This window comes from Gossypium hirsutum, chromosome A03, assembly GCF_007990345.1.
Source record: "Gossypium hirsutum isolate 1008001.06 chromosome A03, Gossypium_hirsutum_v2.1, whole genome shotgun sequence".
NCBI classification, from domain to species: Eukaryota; Viridiplantae; Streptophyta; class Magnoliopsida; order Malvales; family Malvaceae; genus Gossypium; species Gossypium hirsutum.
Window position 1 is genome coordinate 103,480,097 of NC_053426.1, and position 21,762 is coordinate 103,501,858.

At 31.2% G+C, this 21,762-nt stretch overlaps 2 protein-coding genes and 1 pseudogene across 3 annotated transcripts; 2 read left to right on the forward strand and 1 right to left on the reverse strand.

Annotated features, from left to right (window-relative positions):
* Positions 1–3,188: 3,188 nt before the first annotated feature.
* On the forward strand, positions 3,189–5,104 carry LOC107947774 (uncharacterized; annotated as a pseudogene).
* Positions 5,105–7,036: 1,932 nt separating this feature from the next.
* On the forward strand, positions 7,037–9,816 carry LOC107948236 (uncharacterized). The gene is made up of 3 exons (XM_016882713.2): positions 7,037–7,261; positions 7,400–7,608; positions 9,321–9,816. The coding sequence occupies exons 1-3, from the start codon at positions 7,169–7,171 to the stop codon at positions 9,595–9,597; spliced, it is 579 nt and encodes a 192-aa protein (XP_016738202.1). The 5' UTR covers positions 7,037–7,168; the 3' UTR covers positions 9,598–9,816.
* Positions 9,817–13,967: 4,151 nt separating this feature from the next.
* LOC107948235 (uncharacterized) lies at positions 13,968–20,134 on the reverse strand. Of its 2 annotated transcripts, none has more exons than XM_041100192.1 (12): positions 19,784–20,134; positions 19,592–19,693; positions 19,403–19,487; positions 18,992–19,061; positions 18,736–18,796; positions 18,592–18,645; positions 17,923–18,082; positions 17,704–17,794; positions 17,142–17,251; positions 15,629–15,735; positions 14,396–14,506; positions 13,968–14,247 (listed from the first exon to the last, which is right to left on the reverse strand). In XM_041100192.1, the coding sequence occupies exons 1-12, from the start codon at positions 19,871–19,873 to the stop codon at positions 14,131–14,133; spliced, it is 1,158 nt and encodes a 385-aa protein (XP_040956126.1). In that variant the 5' UTR covers positions 19,874–20,134; the 3' UTR covers positions 13,968–14,130. The 2 variants fall into 2 exon arrangements, with proteins under 2 accessions (XP_040956126.1, XP_040956128.1); XM_041100194.1 differs by having other exon boundaries at positions 19,592–19,690; positions 19,784–20,128.
* Positions 20,135–21,762: the final 1,628 nt, after the last annotated feature.

Consider the following 21,762-nt stretch of genomic DNA (forward strand, 5'->3'; position numbering starts at 1 on the left):
CACATCAATAACATACATTTCAAGCATTTAAGAATATAATTCAAGTTACACGAACTTACCTCATTGCTTGTTTGTGTTTATAATTTCATTAATCCGATATCTTTTCTTTTCTACGATCAAGTCTCATATTTGAGTCGTCCGGATCTTTATAAATAAATTTGATCGTCATTTTCATTCATTTCATATTCTAATGCATTTAATTAATGCTCTAGGAAAAATTACCATTTTGCCCCTAAACTTTTAATTAATGGCGATTTCATCCTTAGGGTCAGGAAAAATAAAATTCTTGCAATTTAATCCTTATTTCCAGCTATTATTCTCATATGTATTGATAACAGTTCATGAATTCTATAAAATATCAGAACTTTCCATAATTTCAACACTTTTCAATTTAATCCCTAAAACATGTTTTCCCCCGATCTTGAACTAAATTAATAATTTCATTCAATTTTTTAATTTAAATAATAAAATAATCCATTTCATGCAATTTGGTCATTTCTGACATTTTTACAAAATTGCCCATAAAGTTTTACTTTTATTCAATTGAGTCCCTAAGCCTAAAATATACAAATTAGCCATGCTAGATGAATATTCATACATATTTTTCCTCCTCCTCCTCTCCATTCCACATCCTTAATGTAGATAACACACTTGTAAGAAAAATTATCCATAATTTTTATTATTTACTTTTATGAATATTCAAGTTGTCTGTCTACGTCATAGTCACTAAATTATTTATATCTGGAGCTATAGAGCTCCAAATTAAGATCCGCTAATTTTCCCTAAAACTAGACTCATATATATTCTTACCATAAAATTTTCAGAATTTTTGGTTTAGCCAATAAGTACAGTTTATTCTTTAAATTTACCCCTGTTCTGCTGTCTAACAGTTTTGGCCCTTCTTCACTAAAAATTAATTATCTCCTCGTACAGAATTCGAATGACGTTCTGTTTGTTTTTATTGAAAATAGACTCATTCAGGACTCTAAAAATATAAATTTAGGCCCATAATTATTTCTATCCAATTTTTTATGATTTTATAAAGTCAGAACAGGGGAACCCGAAATCATTCTGACCTTGTCTCATAAAATTCATCATATCTCATGATTTACAATTCCATTGCTTACATAATTTATTCTATAAGAAACTAGACTTAATAAGATTTAATTTCATATTTTATTCATCCTATAATTAGATTTCTACAATTTTTGATGATTTTTCAAAGTTAGACTACTGCTGCTGTCCAAAACTGTTTTAGTACAAGATATTAATTACCATGTTATAACACCCTTATTTTCTTTTTCTACACCATTTCTCATCACTTTCTCTTATTTTCTCTTCACTAACATATCAAGAACATAAGACCTTATGTAAGAAAACTCTACTATAACATTATTTCCATGCTTTGTCAATAATAACAAACTTAAAAACATATTGAAATCTTGATATACTTACCTTGTTCTATTGATACTAATCTTTAACTTGATTTTCTCTCTCCTCCAGCTTCTATTTCTTGAATCAAACTTGATATTCTAACTCCCCATGGTCTCCTTAATATTTTTCTCTCTTAGTAGCTATGGAAATTCTTTTGATTTCTAGGTGAAAATTATGAATTTTTTGTGGAATGACCAAATTGTAAAGAAAACAAAATTTCTTTCTTTTCCTTCTCTTCTAACGTTGGTTGCATGAGAAAAGAAATGTGATGTTAATTCTTCATCTTTCCTTCCTTTTATACTAAATAAATAATAATATAATAATAAACATCTCATAAAAATATTAATAAAATAATATTTATCTAATTAATTAATTTAAAATATCATCAACATAATCATTACATTCTAGAATTCTCTCTCTTACTAATTGACCATTTTGCCCTTCATGATATTTTAGAATTCCATCCTTGAGTCATCACTTAATTTGGTAAAATTGCGATTTAGTCCCTCATAATTTTTCACCTATTCAATTTGGTCCTAATTCATCAATTTTTCTTGATTTCTAGATCATTCCACCCTTAAAATATTTGAACCATTAGTCCTTCAACTTTTTATATTTACACTTCAACCCCTTAAATTTTGAGTATTTACTCTTGTGTAACAAGACTTTTCTCATCTTTGCAATTTAGTCCTTTCTTGAATTAATATATCACAATATACTTCCCAATATTGACATAACTCAAAAATTCCCTTTTTGTCACTTTATTTTCTTATTTTACTATATCATGGATAATATTTTACTGTAAAAATTTTCGGGGTATTACAGTGTCCCTGCACCCTAATTGTTGTAAAATAGAATGCTCAGAATTGAGCACACGGGCAGAGACATGAGTGTGTGTCTCAGCCGTGTGGATGACACGGCTTCAGGCACAAGCGTGTGCCCTGAGCGTGTGAAGTCTGCACCTATTTTATGAAAAGTCATAAATTTTAAATCGACCACACAGCCTAGCACACGGGCGTGTGACTTGACCATGTGACTTCAATTTGTTCTTAGGTGACAAACAGAGAGTTACACGGGTTAGGAACACGGGGCGTGTGTGACTTCAATTTATATATTGTTATAAAAATATATATTTTGTTGTGTATCTTGCTGTATTACTATCATGATTTTCTTAAAAAGGTTTTTTGTCATCATGCCCGTATTATGTCGTATTCATATTTGTCTGTTTCTATGCTTCCTAGTTTATAGCATTTTCTGGGAAGGTGTAATTCTTTACTTGATGACTTATGTCTCCGTCGCAAATCGATTGTCTTGTGTCACAGTTCCTATTTATGCAAAAATGCCATGCACGATCTAGGTATCTGAGTGTTTATAGTGATAGTTTTGAAGTGAATCAGTTGCTTTGTATTAAATTTTATTTACGAAATCGAGTTGCTTCCTTATAGAGCTGAAATATTAGACTTGGTAATTATATTTGTTATTAACCTAGACCGAAGTTAAGTGAAAATGCTAACCATGTTGCTGGCGCTGTTGCCTTGCCTCCTTTCTCCGCCCCTTTCATTTTTGCTTCTTTTTTTCTTTGTCTCCTCTCCTTATTTTGTCTTGAGAAACAGATTCCTGTCTAAGCAAAAGATTTTCAAAGAACCCACCTTTTTCCTTTTTTGTTTTTTTGGCTTAGTAGTTTGCTAGCAATTTTTATTGTTTGATAATTGCCTCAACTAAAATTATATAAAATATTTTATGTTATATTAAATAATTCCCTTTATGATAGGCAACAAGGTGAGGACACTGATAGTGACTTTAGGGACTCCTGCAGTGATGGTAGTAGTGATTGTGAACCTGAAAGAGGATCAAACCCTTTTAGAGAAAAAAGGAATCACGCATGACAAGTGAGATGTCTCCTAGGATGGATAGATTGTCCATGGGAGATCAGCAGATATTTCGAGAAGACTTATCTAGCGATGACGACGGTGAATCTGTCAATTCTCAAAATTGTTTGATTTTTGAGTAATTTGAGCACGACCCTTCATGCAGCTGAGAACCTTTAGCTGACAAGGTTAGTATATGTATTTCCATCCTTCTCTCTCTCTCTCTCTCTCTCTCTCTCTCTCTCTCTCTCTCTCTCTCTCAGCATGGTGTCATTTAATATCTGAATCAATGCCTTTCTCATTTTTGGTCACTTCCTAAACTAAATGTATGACAACAGATTGTAGATCTGGCCTTCCAGTTCCCTGAACTGAAGACGCTAAAAAGCTGTGATTTACTATCTTCCAGCTGGATTTCGGTGGCATGGTATTATTATTTAGTTTTCTTAAAAGTTATTTTTAAACTGGTGTTTGCATATGTAACTGACGTGTTCCTCTGACATTATCGTAGGTATCCAATTTACAGAATACCCACTGGATCTACGTTAAAAGATCTAGATGCTTGCTTTCTGACTTACCATTATCTTCATACACCGGTAGGAGGTACTAAATAATTTCATTTTGAAACTTTCTTCTTTCCTATTTGTGAACTAAGGAATATGCTAGGCTTTCTTGTTAAGTTATATTTTCCAGCTTTCACTTGTAAATTGTAAATTTGAATCTTTTACGTCTCTAGCAAGTGTTAAGTCTCATAATGCATAAGTACTTTAAAAATATGAAAAGTGATTTTAAGGTCCTCCTGTTTGACTTTGAAGTAGTTATCTTGCTCTGCCTGAAAAAGTCCTATTCCTAGTTCATTTGATATAATTTTGTGGACAGAAATGCCTTTTCATAGAAACTTTTGCTGCTTAATGTTAACCAAAATACTGATTGCACAACCTGGTGTTTTACAGACTTGCCATTAATCACTAATAGTTTGTGCTTGCATAAGCTCCGAGAGCACCCATGTAATGGCAAATAAACCTCATCTGTTGGTTTTTTCTAAATATTTTAAGTGGACAAAGTGATCAGGTACCGGTTGTAACAGGTCTCAATAACATGGATGGTGGTCTGAAGAGTCAATTGCCTGTTTTTGGTCTTGCGTCATACAAGTTTAAGAGTTCCTTGTGTACACCTAATGGAGCAAGCGATGGTCACTTGGCGAACAACGTCTTTCAGGCTGCTGACAGTTGGTTGAGAAGACTTCTTGACCATCGACCAGATTTCACTTTTTTTTTTGCCGCAGGTGATATTTAGCTATATCTGTAAAAGTAGTACCCCTAGCCATTCCAAAATGGAAATGCAACCGTTACTTGTCAAACATCACCCACAAATTACAGTACTTCAATTTTGGAGGTCAAGGTCAAAAGTTCAGTTTGGGGTGATTGTCTTTTGTAACAATTTATGAAAGAACTGGGGAAATTTTTTTTAACACAAACTGCCTCGGGAGAAAAGTTGGAACAAGGCATTAGAGAGGCAGCGAATGGAAAATTTTCGATTTAGAAGCCTATGGAGAGCAGAGCTGAGGTCGAGCCAAGGTGAGTCTTGCTTGCTATCGGTATATGTTAGTTTCACGCGGGCTTGCTTTATGTATGAATTATGAATAAGCCAAAGAAAACCAGGCCTTGTCCCTTTGTCCGGATGACAAAATATAGAATCTCATGTTTTACTTGACATAATGAAGGGAATTTTATTAGGATGGTTGTTTCCCTAATATGTATCGTGATGTTTATTTTATATTAATTTCATCTCTGTTTCTTTGGCTATCCATAACACAATCTTAATCCTTTTATTAGCATGTTTTTAAGTACAAGTACCAATGTCACCAGCAAAAAATATTTATGTTAATTTATAAACAAATCTTATGCTGACATGTCGGGGTTTAATTGGTTAAAGCTTTTAACCTAACCCATATTGTAACAGTATTAGTGCCAAGAATCACAGTGATAAATGATTTGATAATATAGGTGTGAAATTGGAAAAATAATGATGGTAATACTTTAAACACCAAAAAAAGGTCACAATCACAAAGCATATTGCCAGCTTTAAACTTAAATATCTCTTTTGGCGAGCGGCGTTATAAGTCAAAAAGGTGGTATTATTTTTTATAAATTTGCACTTAAATGCGTTTGGAATTATTGGAAAAATAATGCACCCCAACATAGGCAGCTCCCATAAAATTATCCGTAAATCCAGAGATGCAGTGAGCAACTGGGAAAATCGAAAATCCAACAACGTCGCCGTCTTTCATCAATTGCGGTTGAGGACAAAGGGAAAGGATCCCATCATCTCCTGCTCGGCTCTATATGCTGTTGCTGAATGGACCATCAAACTATCGACTAATCTCCCAAAATGGAAAATTTGTTTTTTAATCAAATAATGTATTCCGCAAGCATCCAAAAAGCAAAGCAGCAGGTAATGCCCCCACACCATTTCCTTTTCAAAGGAATATAACAAGGGTAATCATCTAGTATTTTTTATTTTATTTACCTGTGCGGAAACTAGTCATGTCAACTGAATTGGAGAGGCATGTAAGGACCTTATACTTTGAATGCATTTAAATTGATCATAGACACGAACATACAACCCTGATATGGAACAAAAAACTTGAATTTCAAGATATCACAAGCAAGGTATTATACTAGTTCCAAGCACAAGTAAAAATGACGGATTATCAAGAGATTGGGGGCAATCGTTTGTTTTCAATACATTAAAATGATTATGATTCGATTCCAATCACGAGCTTAAATTCTGTTACTTCTAAACATGAGCTCAAACTATTTATTTGAAAAATAATGTTTCTAAATATAATTTAAATTGTTTATAAAAAGAAGTGATGCTTTTAAGTACGAGATTAAATTATACATCACAAAACATATTTTAAACCATCTCTTAACTCGATCTTTTAAAATATGAGGTTTCATGTCAAGTTTACTCCAAATGAAAATTATATAGCTTTTAAGACATTATTCAAAATTTGTAAATCTTGTCCAGATGGTTCAAAGATGAATTTAAACTTGAAGCGAAATCATTCATCCAAGATTAAGTATTATTATTGGATTCAAACTCTTCCTAAACTCATTTTTCAATATTCACATTTACAATTAATGTAAAATATTTAAATAACTTGACTCACTTGTCACTACAATAATAATTTATACTACTTATTTCTTTCAAAAGAGTTTACAAAAACAAATCATAAATAATACATATTAAATCAATTAAAATTAGAATCAATTCAATATAAAACACATCAAACTCGAAATAAAAATATATTCAACTTAAACCAAAATAAATTTTAAAAAAATCTTAAACCATCAAAGTTGGAATCATTGGCAACAATATTATTTGTTATACTTACATATAATATATATATTTTTAACGTTTATAGATTTTTATCATATTTGTTATTTTTTATATAATGTCTAAAATCACGAATAACCTACCTCAATCCTTAAATATGAGGATAATACATTTTAACGTAACTAAATTTACATATTTCTATACTGACAATAATATAAATGGCAATAACATTAAGAGTCAATGAGACTTAGATTAAATATCTTTAAAAGGAGTAAAATTGTGAAAATATGGTGTAAAGTGTTAACCAAAGCACTTTGACAGATTTTGAAAAATACTAACAATGTTTGAATTGAAAAAGTAAAATAATTGAATTATAACGTGGAAAAAGAAAAAGACATTTTACCTCTTTCCTTTCTTTTGTCTTCTTCTTAAACCTCAAAGAAGAGAACCCCCATCTATTTAGCCCTCCTTTTCCTTTCCATTTTCCCTCCCTTTAAGGCTTAACCTCAACCCAAAAACTCGTAACAATGGCCATGTCCGTCCCTATTTTAGCCATCATCTTTGCTCTCCATCTCATCGCCTTCGTCTTCGCCGTCGGCGCTGAACGACGCCGTAGCTTCGTACCCACTCTCACTCTCACTCTCATTCTCGCTCTCGCTCTCACTCTCACTCTCACTCTCACTCTCTCTCTCACTCTCACATGTGAAACTGTAATTTTCTGTTGTTTTAACTTAACTAGTGGTTTTTTTTAAATGAAGGCTAAGGTGGTGCCTGATCAGTACGACGAGAGGACCTACTGCCTCTACAGTACGGATGCGTCGACGGTGTACGGACTATCTGCTTTTGGTCTGCTCCTTCTTAGCCAGGTTGCTGTGAACGGCGTTACTAGATGTCTCTGCTTTGGCAAAGGCCTTGTCTCCGCCACTTCATCCACCACTTGCGCCATCTTTTTCTTCGTTTTCTCCTGGTAAATTTACCTAAGTCAAATCTGATTACCTTTTTTTTTTTGTTCTTTTTCTACCACTTCGATATAACATATTTTTACTTGCTTTGCCTGAGTTCATTTTGGAAGATCTATCTAGTATTCTTGTTAGTAATTTAGAGGAACAAATTTTCCAGTCTAGAAACTGATTATCTAGATTATAGGCTTTCTGAAATGGAAATGGTTGGTTTTGTCTGGATGCGCTGCAATTTCCCCACTGGTATAATCAATTATTCACGTGTATGGAGCCCACAAAGTTAACTTAGAGGCTAACAGGTTGTACAAAGATCCTAGCTGTTGAATTACTAATGCTTTATGATACTTGCAAAGTACAGTATTATGCTGTTGTATTTATTAAATTTGATAATGTTTCTATTCGTTGATTTAATTGAGAACATTTTTATTTAATGGGCTTTTGATTTGCATTTTCAATCTTTAACAAGCTAACCATTCACAAAGTTTTCAAAGCCAATAGACTGGTAAGAAGTATATTTTCGTCTTAAACCAATCAAACAAACAAGCTGTAACAAGCTACAGCAACTAAGACATAGAAACATTTATGCCGGGCCTCTCTTCAAGTTCTATTAATTTTATCCATGTCTATTTTGGTCGTGGTTTTCAATATTTTATCCAATGCAATACCAAAGTTTTCATTATTCTAACATGTTAAGCTATCGATCTGCTTCTTATGTGGCTAATCTTTGTCACCTTATCTTCTTTAAGAGCCATCTCAACTTGGAGGTGAATATCTAGTTTCTAACCACATCTTTCTTAGCCTTACCACACATCCCATCTTAACGTTTGCAACTTCGCTATACTTGTCTCTTGTATATGTTGCTTCTTGTTAGCCTAACATTTCATACCATGGAAAAACAAGATTGGTCATTGATAGTAGTCAAATAGAACTTCAACTTCAAACACAGCTGTATTGTGATCATAAAAAATTCCAGTTGCACTCTCCTAACCTTTGAGCCTTTAGTGTTTGCGTTCACAACTAATTTGATGTTTATGTGTCCCCTTTCGCCTCTGTAATTTAATCCTACTGTCTAGGACATGTCTCACTTTCTTATGTCTCTTTGGAATGAGCATCTAAACCTAGAAATCAATTTAGCTAGCTATGCAACAAAACCTCCCTACCCTTGTGGTCATAAAGTAGTCTTTTTTGCTTGCGTTTATTTCAGTCTTAGCCAGAGTCCTTTAATAATTTTTTCATAAAATTGAGTCAAAAGATACAACTAAATCCAGGATGGTCTTTCCTGCCTTGTATCTATCCCCATAATCATATTCTTTATGACCACTGTCAACCCCATTACAACTAAGCCTTCCATGTTCATGAGAATTACCTCCAATTGAAATATTTTCTTCTTAGGTATTCCTAGCACCACTTTATCTAAATCCTCCTAAATTTTTGCTTGCTAGCATAATCTTTAAGCCCATTTATACACTGCAAATAGGCATCAATAATGTTTTAAGCTGTCTCCTAGTATGAGTTAAAATGAGAAAAATCTTATCACCCCCATTCTATTGTCAATAATCTTATCAACCAACTGATGACTTTAAAACTAAATCTTATCACTTGGAGATACCATTATTTGACCCCATTCACAATATGGGCAAGTATCTTAGTATCTTTAGTGCACTAAAACCATTTTGAATGTTTGAGTTTGTTTTCTAACAAAATATGAGCAATGAATTAGGTTAAGCTTTTTGGGAGCTGAGGCATGTTTACTGGCGGGATCAGCAAAAAATGCATACCACACCAAGTACAGAGGAATCTTTGGCGGAGAGAACATTTCATGTGCTACACTGAGGAAAGGCGTATTTGCTGCTGGAGCTGCTCTAACTTTGTTGTCATTGGTGGGATCAGTCTTCTATTACTGGGCTCACTCTAGAGCTGATACCGGTGGATGGCAGAAACATCAGAATGAAGGCGTTGGCATGACAGAGCAGCCTCCTGAATTTGGTAAGGTCTGACTCTATTGTGCCTCACGTCGTTTTAATTCCCTAAAATTTTGGTGGTATCTGTCAAGAGAGGTATTGATAGATCAAGAATGAATAGACTAAATGAGCTTATGGATGAATATAAGTTGTGTAGCTTCAAAGATAAATTATATTATATAGGATGCTATCGTTGTTAATATTTTACCTACTTACTTGGCCACGTTTTCAATGATGATATGGTGCCTTTCTCAATATTGCTGCATGTTAATTACTCTCAATCGTATAGTCATCTTTAATCAATGTTTTACATTGTTTGATCCAGTCATACAAGTACAGTAAAAAGTGGCACATTGTTTCATTCTTCACTAATATATACATTAATAATAGGTTATATCTGCTGTTATCTTTTTTTGCAAGTTTTGCTTTAGATTCAACTATAACTAAATTAACCAAATTAGATTTAGGGTTCATTTGTTTACATATAAAAGATTTTACGGAAAATGTTTTTTACATTTTCCTGTGTTTGTTTCACAGAAAACAACTTGATCAACGGAAAATGTGTCAATGTAAAATAAGTCATTTTTCTTGTAAAATGACTTGTCCCTTTAAGAAGCGTAAGTCATTCCTTGAAAAGGAGCTCTTTTATATATAATTTTATTTTTATACAAAAATTAATTTAAATCAAGTTATATATTTTTATATTGATAATAAATTTTATTTTTATTTTTAAAAATATTTAAAAGTATTAAAATATTATTTTTTCAATATTATTAAGCATACACATTTAATTTTTTATATTTAGTCATATAATAAATTCATTAATATAATAAATATAATTTATTATTTTAATAAATTATTTAATATTTTAATTTTATTTTAAAATTTTTTTTTAAAAATAATAGTTTTAAATAATATTATTTACATATTATAGAAAATATTCAATATTAATATTTTAATAATAAATATTTATTATAATTATAAATACATTAATAAGAAATGTTTTGTAGTATAAAGGTTAAAATATGTTATAAGTTTATGTACATTTTGTAGATTTGCAATTTAGTCTTCGTATTTTTATTTTTAAGAATTTAGTCTCTTTACTTTTCAAATTTGAAAATCAAGTTCAATTGTTGACATCGTTAAATTTTTTTGTCAATTTTGTTGATGTTGCATTTTTAAATAAAAAATATTTATTTGGTAGTCATGTAATTAAAAAATGATATTGTAATGAATTTGAATTTAACATAATATAATGTAAAGTATAAAATTATAGATAAAAATAAATTTAATTAAACAATGAAAAATTGAGAAAATCTCAAATGTATGTTTAATTGAAAACAACTTTTATGAAATATTTTAAGAAATTTACTAAACAATAGAAAATATTTTATATAAATTCATCCAAATACTAAAAAATAATATTTTTTAAAAAAAATTATTTTATAAAAATTATTTTTAAAAATTATTTTTCAAAAATTATTTTCAATTAAATGGAGCCTAAAATTATTTCAGTTTTTCTGAAATGTGGAACGTACTCCTTTTGTATGGAAAGGTCAGGGGAAGCAATTGAGAGTTGTCAATGAAGGAATGGTATATGGAGACGAGGACCTCGTTCAACTAATTTTATACAAACTCCAACCGAAGGAAACTAAAGTTGCTATAATTGCTGCAACTAATTCCTAAAGTAAAATGGGAAATTTTGTTGAGAAAAAAAAAAGATGTACTAAAATTTGTTTTTTTTTTAAATTATAAAATTAACCTAAAAATTTTGATTAATTATAAAAATATTTATTTTATAATTATGTACGTAATTGATCTAAAATAAATAGTGAAAGTTTGTGGAGCTAAAAAGATTATCGTCATTCACTTGTCATGTCAACCAATCATTGGTTGTTAAATTAAAAAAATTAATTTTTTGAGTGGAGCTAATTTATTTGATATCGCCTGTATAAATATCAAAGAAATATTAATATTTTTTAATATTTCGGGGTTTAAAAATAAATAATAGTGGTGGAACCATAAAGAATAATATTATCAGTGTCAGAATTTCTTTTAAGTGATTATATTTTAAAATTTAAAATTAAAATTAAAATTTTATTTGATGAAGTAATAGAGAATGGGGCCGCCAACTTAGACTTTTTTTTTTTTGTTTGTTTGTCTTCATTTCCACATTTATGTTTGTTCCCAAATCTCATAATTGAAAACCTTGAGTTTTTCATTCATTTGCTAAATTTTTTATCTGGGTTTTGAATCTAGTGATTTTTAAAAATGGCTCCAAGTTAAGTTGTGGTGACCATTGAGAAGCCTAATAAGTTCTCTTTAGTGGAAATCAATGGCTGATATTCAACTCTGCTACTCGAGAAGCAAAAAGCAGTGAGTCCCAAACAGTTCACATGGTTCCTTTCCCTCAAAGCTAACAGAGTTTTTGCTTGTCTGTCATGGCTGCCAATGGCTTTGAAAACCATGTATTTATCAGTCAAGAAACGCATTGCATTATGTGATGGGATTGAAGAAGCCAAAAGCAGAAGATTGTATACATTCATCAAACTCTTTCTTTTTTTCTCTATATTTGCTTTGGTTTTAGAAATCTTTGCTTATTTGAAGAAATGGAATTTGAACATTATTCAACTATGCGAGGTTCTAGGTCACTTCCAATTGTCGTGGCATATAAAAGGTAGTAATGTAATTCTTTATAGCACTATCAAATAAAATAATAATTTTAATTTTAATTTTTTGAAAAATAAAGTCTGAAAGTGATGGCATCATTCTTCATTTTTTCACTAAATAAAATATTAATATTAATTTTAAATTTGAATTTGAATTTTTAAAAAAATAATCACTTTAAAAAAATTGACATTTTAAAGTAACAGTGCAATCCTCTATGACTCCACCACTATTATTTATTTTTAAGACTCCGAAATATTGAAAAATATTAGTTTTTTTTATATTTATACAAGTAGTGGCGTCAAATTTGATTAGTTTCATTCAAAAGAATAATTTTTTTAACTTAACAGTCAATAATTGATTGACATAACAGGTGAGTGACGTATATTTATAATTAATTAAAATTTTCTAACCATTTTTATAAAAAAAAGGCCTAAAATTTCTTCTGTCAATCTCCTCTACTTGAGCTCATATCTGTCAACAGCCGTCAAATCTAGGTAGACAATAATTTGTTATTAGGCTTTCTTGTCCATTTTCCTGTTGTTTTCTATCCTCCCCATGTTAGACTCTCATGTTTAGCAGATAAATGGCTACTGCTCATATTCATAAGATGTTATATTTGACAAAATCATAGATAACCCCAACTTTATTGCAAACCATCTAACTGAATCATAATAATTTTAGGTTTATTTTTTAAATTTGGGTTTGGTCAAAAATGAGCCTAAAACTTAACTCAGATTAAAAATATTAAATTCAAACTCGATCCAGCTCGTTTATATTAATTTTTTTAAATTATATTTTTATATAAACACAATTTTAAAAAATATAATATTTTAAATATACTAAAAATATTAAAATAAATATTTTTTAACGATTTGAAAACACATTAAAAAAAAGTATACTTAAAAAGCCAAATAACTCACTCATACTACAACAGGCAATTTGCTAGTGTAAATTTCATAAAATCCCTCAAGGGTTAAGACGAAAACAACTTTTCAGGTTCATCACAACATTCAAAAACACCCAACCTGAAGCACAACCAGAAGCTGTCTGATTTCAGCTAAACATACATAATACTATTATTATGCTACCTGCTAATTAACTAAACATTACCATCAAATAAATTTTCTAACTACTACTTTCCCACCTTTCAGAAGGCTTTCAATTTCTTTAGGAGCGTTTAGCCCCATTCTTCGAGTTGATTCGGTAGAATAGAGGGAAAAAAAAGTAGACATGTAAATTAGGCCGGATCAACTCATTTTTCAAGTCTATATTTTTATTCAAATTCTCTTATTTTTCATGCATATCTTTGAACCTAAATGGATGACCTGACTCATGATCAGATCTAACAAAGTTACTATTGAAATTTTTTTAGATACATTTATACATCAACTAAAATACCATAACAAATCAAAATAGAAAAGATTAAAGCGTTAAACAAACTGAATTTTGTTGAACACGATTTAAATAAAACCAAAATAATTTTGATTGTCGGTTTTCTTTTGATCAAACAAAACTCCCTTTTTCAACCAATTTTTTCATAGATAAATTTATATGACCCATCAAAATACCAGATTAAATAAAGATATAAAAGCAAATGTCAAATTAAAATATGCTAAAAAGTATAAAACATGAAAGAAGAAAGTTTGAAACCAAAATTTTTGCATAGTGCCAACTCTGCCTTGCCTTGAGCAAATTGGACAAAGAAAGCGGCAAACTCGAAATTTTGACAAACTGAATTGAGAGAGTCATGAATGCATTTGATAACGAATATCTACTGTCATGTCCAATATACACCAAAGCTTTAATATAAAGTGAAATGGGCAACACATATTACAAGAATAACAAGAAATTATAGATTCATGACATGCTTATTGAGTCCTAAAATAAAATAAAAAGCTGCTACAGTCCACAGCTTCTCCTTATTTCAGTTGAGGATATATCCATGCGGAACCTTTCAGCTGGTATTGGGACAAACATGTCTTTCAACACTTCGGGAACATCAAAATCCTCAAGAACCTGCGGGAATAGCACAACTATTAAAATAACTACGATACACCCTCCTTCCACTTTGAAATATTGACAAGTTTTGTGCTAAAATCTATGATTTGGATAACTAATATGAATAAGTATGTGTTTAAACCAATATTTCTGATGCTTGGCATACCTTAAAAGTACCATCAACTTTCCGACCAGCCACAATGAAGGTGCATCCTGTTCTTTTGCATCCAGAGAGTGTCTCTATCATCCTATCATAGCTCCCATCATAGTATTTAGGCTGCAAGGTAAGAGAAATAAGTAGCAAAACTTGACATACTCTTCAACAATTCCAACCTAACAACATCTTGCATCAAAATGAATGTACAACCCTGAATGCATTTATTCAGGTCACTATCTATGGACTAAATGTATATTATATTTCACTGTTTAAATATAGCAAACTCATCAAACTTCTGAGGAATATGATAAGGTTCCATAAGACTTGGTTTCTAAAAAGCAGCCAAATCCAATAACGATCAGTACTTCTCATCTGCACTGTCCCCAGCAGCAATATTTAATGGATAGCAAAGGGTTTGGAGCAGTAGTACAACCCAAACATCCAGTTTTGTTTTATTAGTCCATCAGATACTGCAGTATCTACCCTAAACCATGCCCAGAGGAACAATTACGTATATAGTTTTCTGCAATATTTTCATTTAATTCATATATCCCTAATAGCTAATTCAACATCCAAGGCAAAGTAAACATTTACCTTTCCCTGTTTCCAAAACTACAAAAGTAAAAAGCCAGCCTTTTGATGAGTTTAATTATGCAAACTACCATTTTTTGCCTTATATTTTCTAGTATTCTCTTATTACAAAGTTACTTCACCAGCAGCAACAGCTAGAAAATATAATAGGGTACCACTTTACTTCTCATCAAAGATGAAACTTATAGCATTTTTTTTTCAAATGATTCTCAAAAATAAGTTCATCGCAAAATATTTCTGTATGATGTTTTAGTACATTTCTGCATTTCTGCATTTTCATAGAAAACAAAAAAAGAAGTCTAGTTACAGACGGACAATACATAATGAGATCAAAAGGTAGCTAATTCAACAAGTTGTCTATAGGAACGAAATGGCAACTTAAGCTGTGCTCAAGATTATCTGAAACCAATCTTCTCTATATTGTTTATGTAGCTCAAATATGCCTATAAGAATGTTAAGTGTTCCCTTAACACTTAGGTCTTGCTCCCTAATCATAAAATAGACCATTATACTGATGTTATCACTTAGGAGGAGGATTATTCATGAAGCTCTCGATTGAAAAAATTATGCATAATTATTTTAACAGAAACTTTGGACTATAAAGTGTCATGATATAATGTCATAATATTTAAGGAATTCAAAGTGTCATACATTGATAAGCCTCACTGCAGTGTCAGCACCAATTACAAAAGCACTACCCGGAAAAAGTTCAGCTTTCTTATAGAAATAAGGCTGATTGGAAATTATTACTGTCTTTCCTGCCATTATAGAAACACAACCACTTATTCATTATTATAAAAGCTGTAAAATCAAAATAATAGCAATTAGGGAACCCTGCAAAAATTGTATATGATTCAGAATGCAAGAAAAAACTGATACAACATACTGTCATCATTTTAAGAAATACAAATTTCTATATTAGGAAGTTCAAAAAAAATAGAAAAAGATGTAGACAACCAAACGCCTGCAAGTGCCTTGACTATTTCTACTTGTCACCTTGTCTGCTCACCATGCAATAAAATCCTTCAGTATATGAGAAAATTATGTTCAGATACCTTTTTAAAAGAATATGCAGTGTAGTTAAGGAACAAAATATATGCTACTTATAACATGTTATAACCTTAAGAGGGCATTTTGTTCAAGGAATCTAAGATTACCTTTAGTAATAGAATTATGGGAATTTAAGATTATGGGATGGAATGTGGGGTATGTTACATTACCTTATTTGCTTCATTTGGCTGGAATGTAAGATTTTGATGTTTGGTTGACGGAATGTAAAATTAACTAAAAACACATTTTACTACACTGTCCTTGTTATAGAATTTGTTTTCTTTAACAAGTTTAGTTAGTCTTCTTTTTTTGTCTCAAACTCCATAAAATTAAGATAAATTATGACAATTCTTGTTTTTATGACAATTCTTGTTTTTATTACAATCTATATATTAATAAATAAGATATGATGTTGAAATCAATTTATAGATTATAATAATAAATCTTAATTAATATTAGTAATAAATAAATCTTTAGAGTAAATATTATAATTATAATTTTAAAGTATGACATTTACTGTTCCGCTGTTAAGAAAAAGAGAGATTTTTGTTTTTAGTTCGGCTTAAATTTTATTTACAAACAAAAGACGAAACAAATTAAAATAATAAAAACAAAAGATAAATTGATCCAAAAATTAATATTACGTCCATAATCTAAGATAACCTAAGAAATGGGTGGTAGTGAGATTATATGCCCTATATTTTGGCATATTAACACTATTTGAGAATGTGAGATTACTGGGTGGCCGAAATGTTGCAAATCCTAACAACTTAATCTTATTCCAAAATGCGAAGATACAGGATGTAATGTTACATTCAGTGAACCAAATGCACCCTAAGTGTTAACTTTCACATTCAGTCGAAATCCAATTTAACTTCCTAGGAAACCAACTACATTAATATGCATGCTATAAACTAACAAATACGCATAAACTCCTTAATGAAAACATCTAGCCATTCCAATATGATTTCCTAACTCAAGATCCAAGCTCACTCCTGCAGCCAATTATCTTTTTTTCCCCTTAATATCACACAGTTTTCACATTCAAGGAATCAAAATTTCCACCACATATACATTAAAACTTCAGAGAGTTTATAAAAGTAATTAGCCTCACCAATTTTTTCGAACTGCATAACACGCTCTTTGATTTGTGGTATTGACAATGGAGGTTTGTCAGCATTAATTGCAGATAATTCAAAGCACGGATACCCATCGCCACAAATGCTGCACCATAATGAACCTTTAATGAGTAACTTATCATGTTTGGTCTAGAAACTTCACTAACTAGGCAAAAATGAGTGTTGGAATGTGTCATAAAGAAGGAAGAAATGAGAGGCCTATCAGATCATTGATCCTAAACTTCAACATCCCCAACAGCACAATTCACCTATCCTTTCATATATATATATATAGACTTGGAGACTACAAAAGATGAGGCAAAGTGCATATCCACTAGCAAGCTAGAACCGGTTTGATGAAAATGACCTCTAAATTATGAATAGACAGCCCTCTGAAGTATGTTTCAGAGACTACAAGAAGTAGACAAGTGCATATCCAGTTACCAGCTAGAACCAGTTTGATCAAAATGGCCAAAAGCAACCAGCTTCTAAAGCAAATGAGATCGTGAATGAATCTTAACCGAATTAACAATTAATTTCTAGAACACATTCACAAACCTAGTGGCAGCTTCCAAGAGCTTGAGGTGACCATCATGTAACGGATTAAAGGATCCAGGGAGTATAATCTTCCTATCACCATTTGACTTATCTGTCTCAGCAAAGCAGTTTCCATACTGTAAATAACAGATCAAAAGATATACTTCAAAAAGAAAGGGGAAAAAAAAGGTGTCAAGATAAATTGTAATTGAGATTAATTCAGCAAATATTGAACCATACCACTTGAAAACGGATAAACCTTAAAGCAAATTTGCCCATTTATAAGTTGCTCTAACTCCTTATCTTCATCAAAGAACCTTTCACATTCATCCGCAACAACATCAGATTCAGTCAACTCTGAATCAAATGTTGAAGAGACTTTGCAGGCATTAGCGATCGCCTATAGCCACATTAATGAAACCATTAAAATATACAACAGGTGCTGAAAATGAAATAAAACTATACTTCCTTTGTCTCAATAAAAATGTCATAATTGACATTTTTGGGGTAAAAATTTTTAAATTTTGATCTAAATTATATTATATAACTTAATTAATTAAATTTTATAAAAAAATTATATTTAGAGACTACTTCATTGAAGGTTTTTATGACATTTTCCCAAAATTTTATTTATAATAAAATTTAAAAAATAAGAAGTCAAAGTTGAAAATTTTTACTATTAAAGTCATATTGTGACAAATTTAGTGGGACGGAGGGAGTAGTATTTATCAAGAGATGTAGCACGACAAACAACAACTCAACAATCATCAGGAACTTTTCTTTTTCTACCTTTTCAAGATATTTTAAGTATCAGTAATTTATTTAAAAAATTAGCGGATAAAATAAGCATTTAGTAATAGATTCTTAAAACATATATAAAAAAATAATGTACATGTAGATATCACACACCTTCAGTAGGAAGTAACTTGAAACCTTCTCTTCTTGATCTCGACTCCTCAAGCCCTAAAAGACTCGGTATCAGATAAGAGAAATGCAAATCTAGTGTACAAGAGCTAATTTTTAAATAAAAATAAAAAATAAAACAGTAATTACCTTTGATAGAGTAACTGTGGATGCCCAATGTCGGTCAGAGGTTCTTGTTGACAAGTGAAACCTACACATCAAAAAAGGGAGACTAACAATCACCTTAACCAAAAAATACTATCAAACCAAGCAGAAGGGCAAGTCAAAAGACCATTATTACAACTTGGCAAAGCATTATTCAATCAAAAATAGTACAGTCACTTAACCAAACTGTCAATGGGTCATTACATATCAGTTAACAAACGGTAGATTTGAAGAAACATACCTATGGTCTCCCTGTTTCGGACGGGTGGTAGCCAAAGAACCAGTAAACCCCACACCAAGAACTGGAGAACCTATTCAGATGGTTGAATATAACCCCATGTTACACAAACTGGCCATGATACAATTAAAGAAGTAGAGGCTGCTCACTTTTGCAAATACATTTCCAATTCCCTCTACTATTTTACTCTTAATATAATCAACAGAATACTTTAAATATCTAGATTAGGAAAAAGACAAGCAAGGATTCCAAATTTCAACAGAATAATTTAAAATTACTGCGCAGTCTCCTAGAAAATTAGAGAACAAGCATTTCCAAACTTACGATATTTCATGTTTTATCGATCACTTCTAGAGTGAAAGTGGGGATAGAAGATAAAAAGCACTTTCGAAAACTAGATAGGAACTTCAGAACCTGGAGAAGAAAGCTTCAGCGCGCGATTATAAGCGAGCAAAGCCATTTCATCGGCAGTTTGTTGACTACAATATTTGGCAGGAATCTGTACCGAAAAATCTGATTTACTAAATATTATTTTATGAAAGAGAAAAATTTTAAAAATGGAAATCCATTTTCAGATTGAAAAAAAGAAAGAAAGAAAAGAACCTTAGTGAGTAATTGGATCATGGACATTCTGGAGTATGGCACAACAGCTTCCAGCACCGTATTTGAAGCTCCAGGAACTGACATCAACAACCCCAAGGCCTGCTTAAAATAGTGAATCAATAGTGATAATCATTCAGATCAAAATCCTTATTTAAAAGAAAGAACTAATTTTGGAGATAGAAAGAGAGATACGAGAGAGGCGCCGCCGGAGAGATAGAGGACGGCCTGCGTGGGAGAAGAGTGGATAGATTCCACAACGGCTCTTATGCAAGCGTCCGTCATAATTTTTATTTCGTCTCCGTCAGTCGTATCTCCAATCCTCACTTTCGCGGATTCAATTCAACGAACATTATCATTACCATCTGGAAAAGCCTATTAATTAAAACCAAACGAGGGATGATTGGTTTCGGATTGGGCCTTCGCAAACACATTCTAAACAATAAAAATAAAAGCCTATTTGCATGGTAGAAGACTGTTGGGGCTTCTTGTACTTGTCACTACGGTCATGTTTTATTTGTCATTGCACAAAATGAGGGCTTTTCGTTTCTTCTTTCTTGTTTTCTGGCGGGCGGGGGGTTTGGATGAAAGTAGGCAAATGCTCACCGTATCAGCATTCAGAATTTGGCTCATTCTAGGTGTTGGTACTTCAAGATTGTGGTGATCAAATGTCATTTCAATCATGGTGGTAGTTTCCACACTAGTTTCAATCATATTGGACGGTGTGCAGTGTTAAAAATCGAAACAAATATTATTCTTTTTTGCATTGAAATCAATTCCATTAGCTCCTTCTAGTTAATTTAAGTCACATCATCCGAAACATGGTGCACTAGGCACCACATGAATAATATTAAATATATATAATTTTTAATTATTTATTATTTTGTTAAAGATTTAATTGAATGTATGAATCAATAAAAAATTACTTTTAAACTTTAAAGCTTTTCTTCAAACGTACTTTTACATTTAAAATATAAAAACTAAAATATTATATAAAAAAACTCCCTCTTATCAAAGAAAAATCTCCACTCACCCTTCAATTTTTTTTTCTTGTTAATTTTGAATTTATTGAATAATGTATTTTTATGTGTAAAGTTTATTGATGAGTATTTATATAACTGATAAATATTGTAAATTTAAAATTTATTTAATATTATGTACTTACATTTATAAATATTTTTATGTATATTTATCAAATATGTTATATCAAAATAGACAGATATCAATACGTACTAATTCCATAAAAACTTTGAACCCACCTCTTTGAATAGCCAAAATTGTAAGGTGATAGAAAATACGAATTGCCTCCTATAAATATGATTAATGACAATAACTCACTTTTTTTGGCAAACAAGAGTAAATAGCCTACTTCTTTATTGTTCTTGAGCATTTAAATCATTTTAAAAATGACATTTCGAAATTCTACATTTCAAGCCAGAAATCAAACATTCATATGCTCCTTACTGTGTAACTTGAATAGCATAAGTAAAAGTCATTTATAGTGACTAGATATAGGTGACTCCAATTAATAAGAAAATACATAAGCTATAAGAAATTGAATTGCCAGTAAATCCAAAGCAAAAGCCTAGGGAAATTTGAAGGTCAAGTTGCTGAAAGCCCCACGCGTGTGCTGAAGAGCACAATATAGGAGGAGAGATTGATTGATAGTACAAAACAATCTCCAACACTAACTAAAAGTAAGGGAAAAGAAGTGACGCTTGCAGATATTCTTGAGACCAATTCAAGAGCATTGATGAGAACTGATTGGTCTTACTACAAGCTTAAGTAGACTGAGATCATTATCAAGGACTTGGAGGACAAGACCAATGAATGTAAAGAAAATGCCTCTGATGAGCTCAAAAGTAAGGTTAAATAGAGGGTTTTGGAATTACTTGAGTCTAGATACTTTAATGGATGGCAATAGGAAATCCATATTGAATTTTATGCCCCACGTTAAAGGAAACCTTAGTGAGTTAGATCGAGAGTTTGCAATTTTCCCAGCGACATTGCACAAGGCAATGAAAAACTTGTAAATTCAATGTTTTATAACTTAAATATTCAGGGTGAGTAAAATATCCTGGAAGAATTTGAAATATTCATCAAAGAAAAAGCAAGAAAAAACAACAGGTCTTCTTCAAATTAAGAGGGTTATCATGTTTAAAGCTCAAATAGAA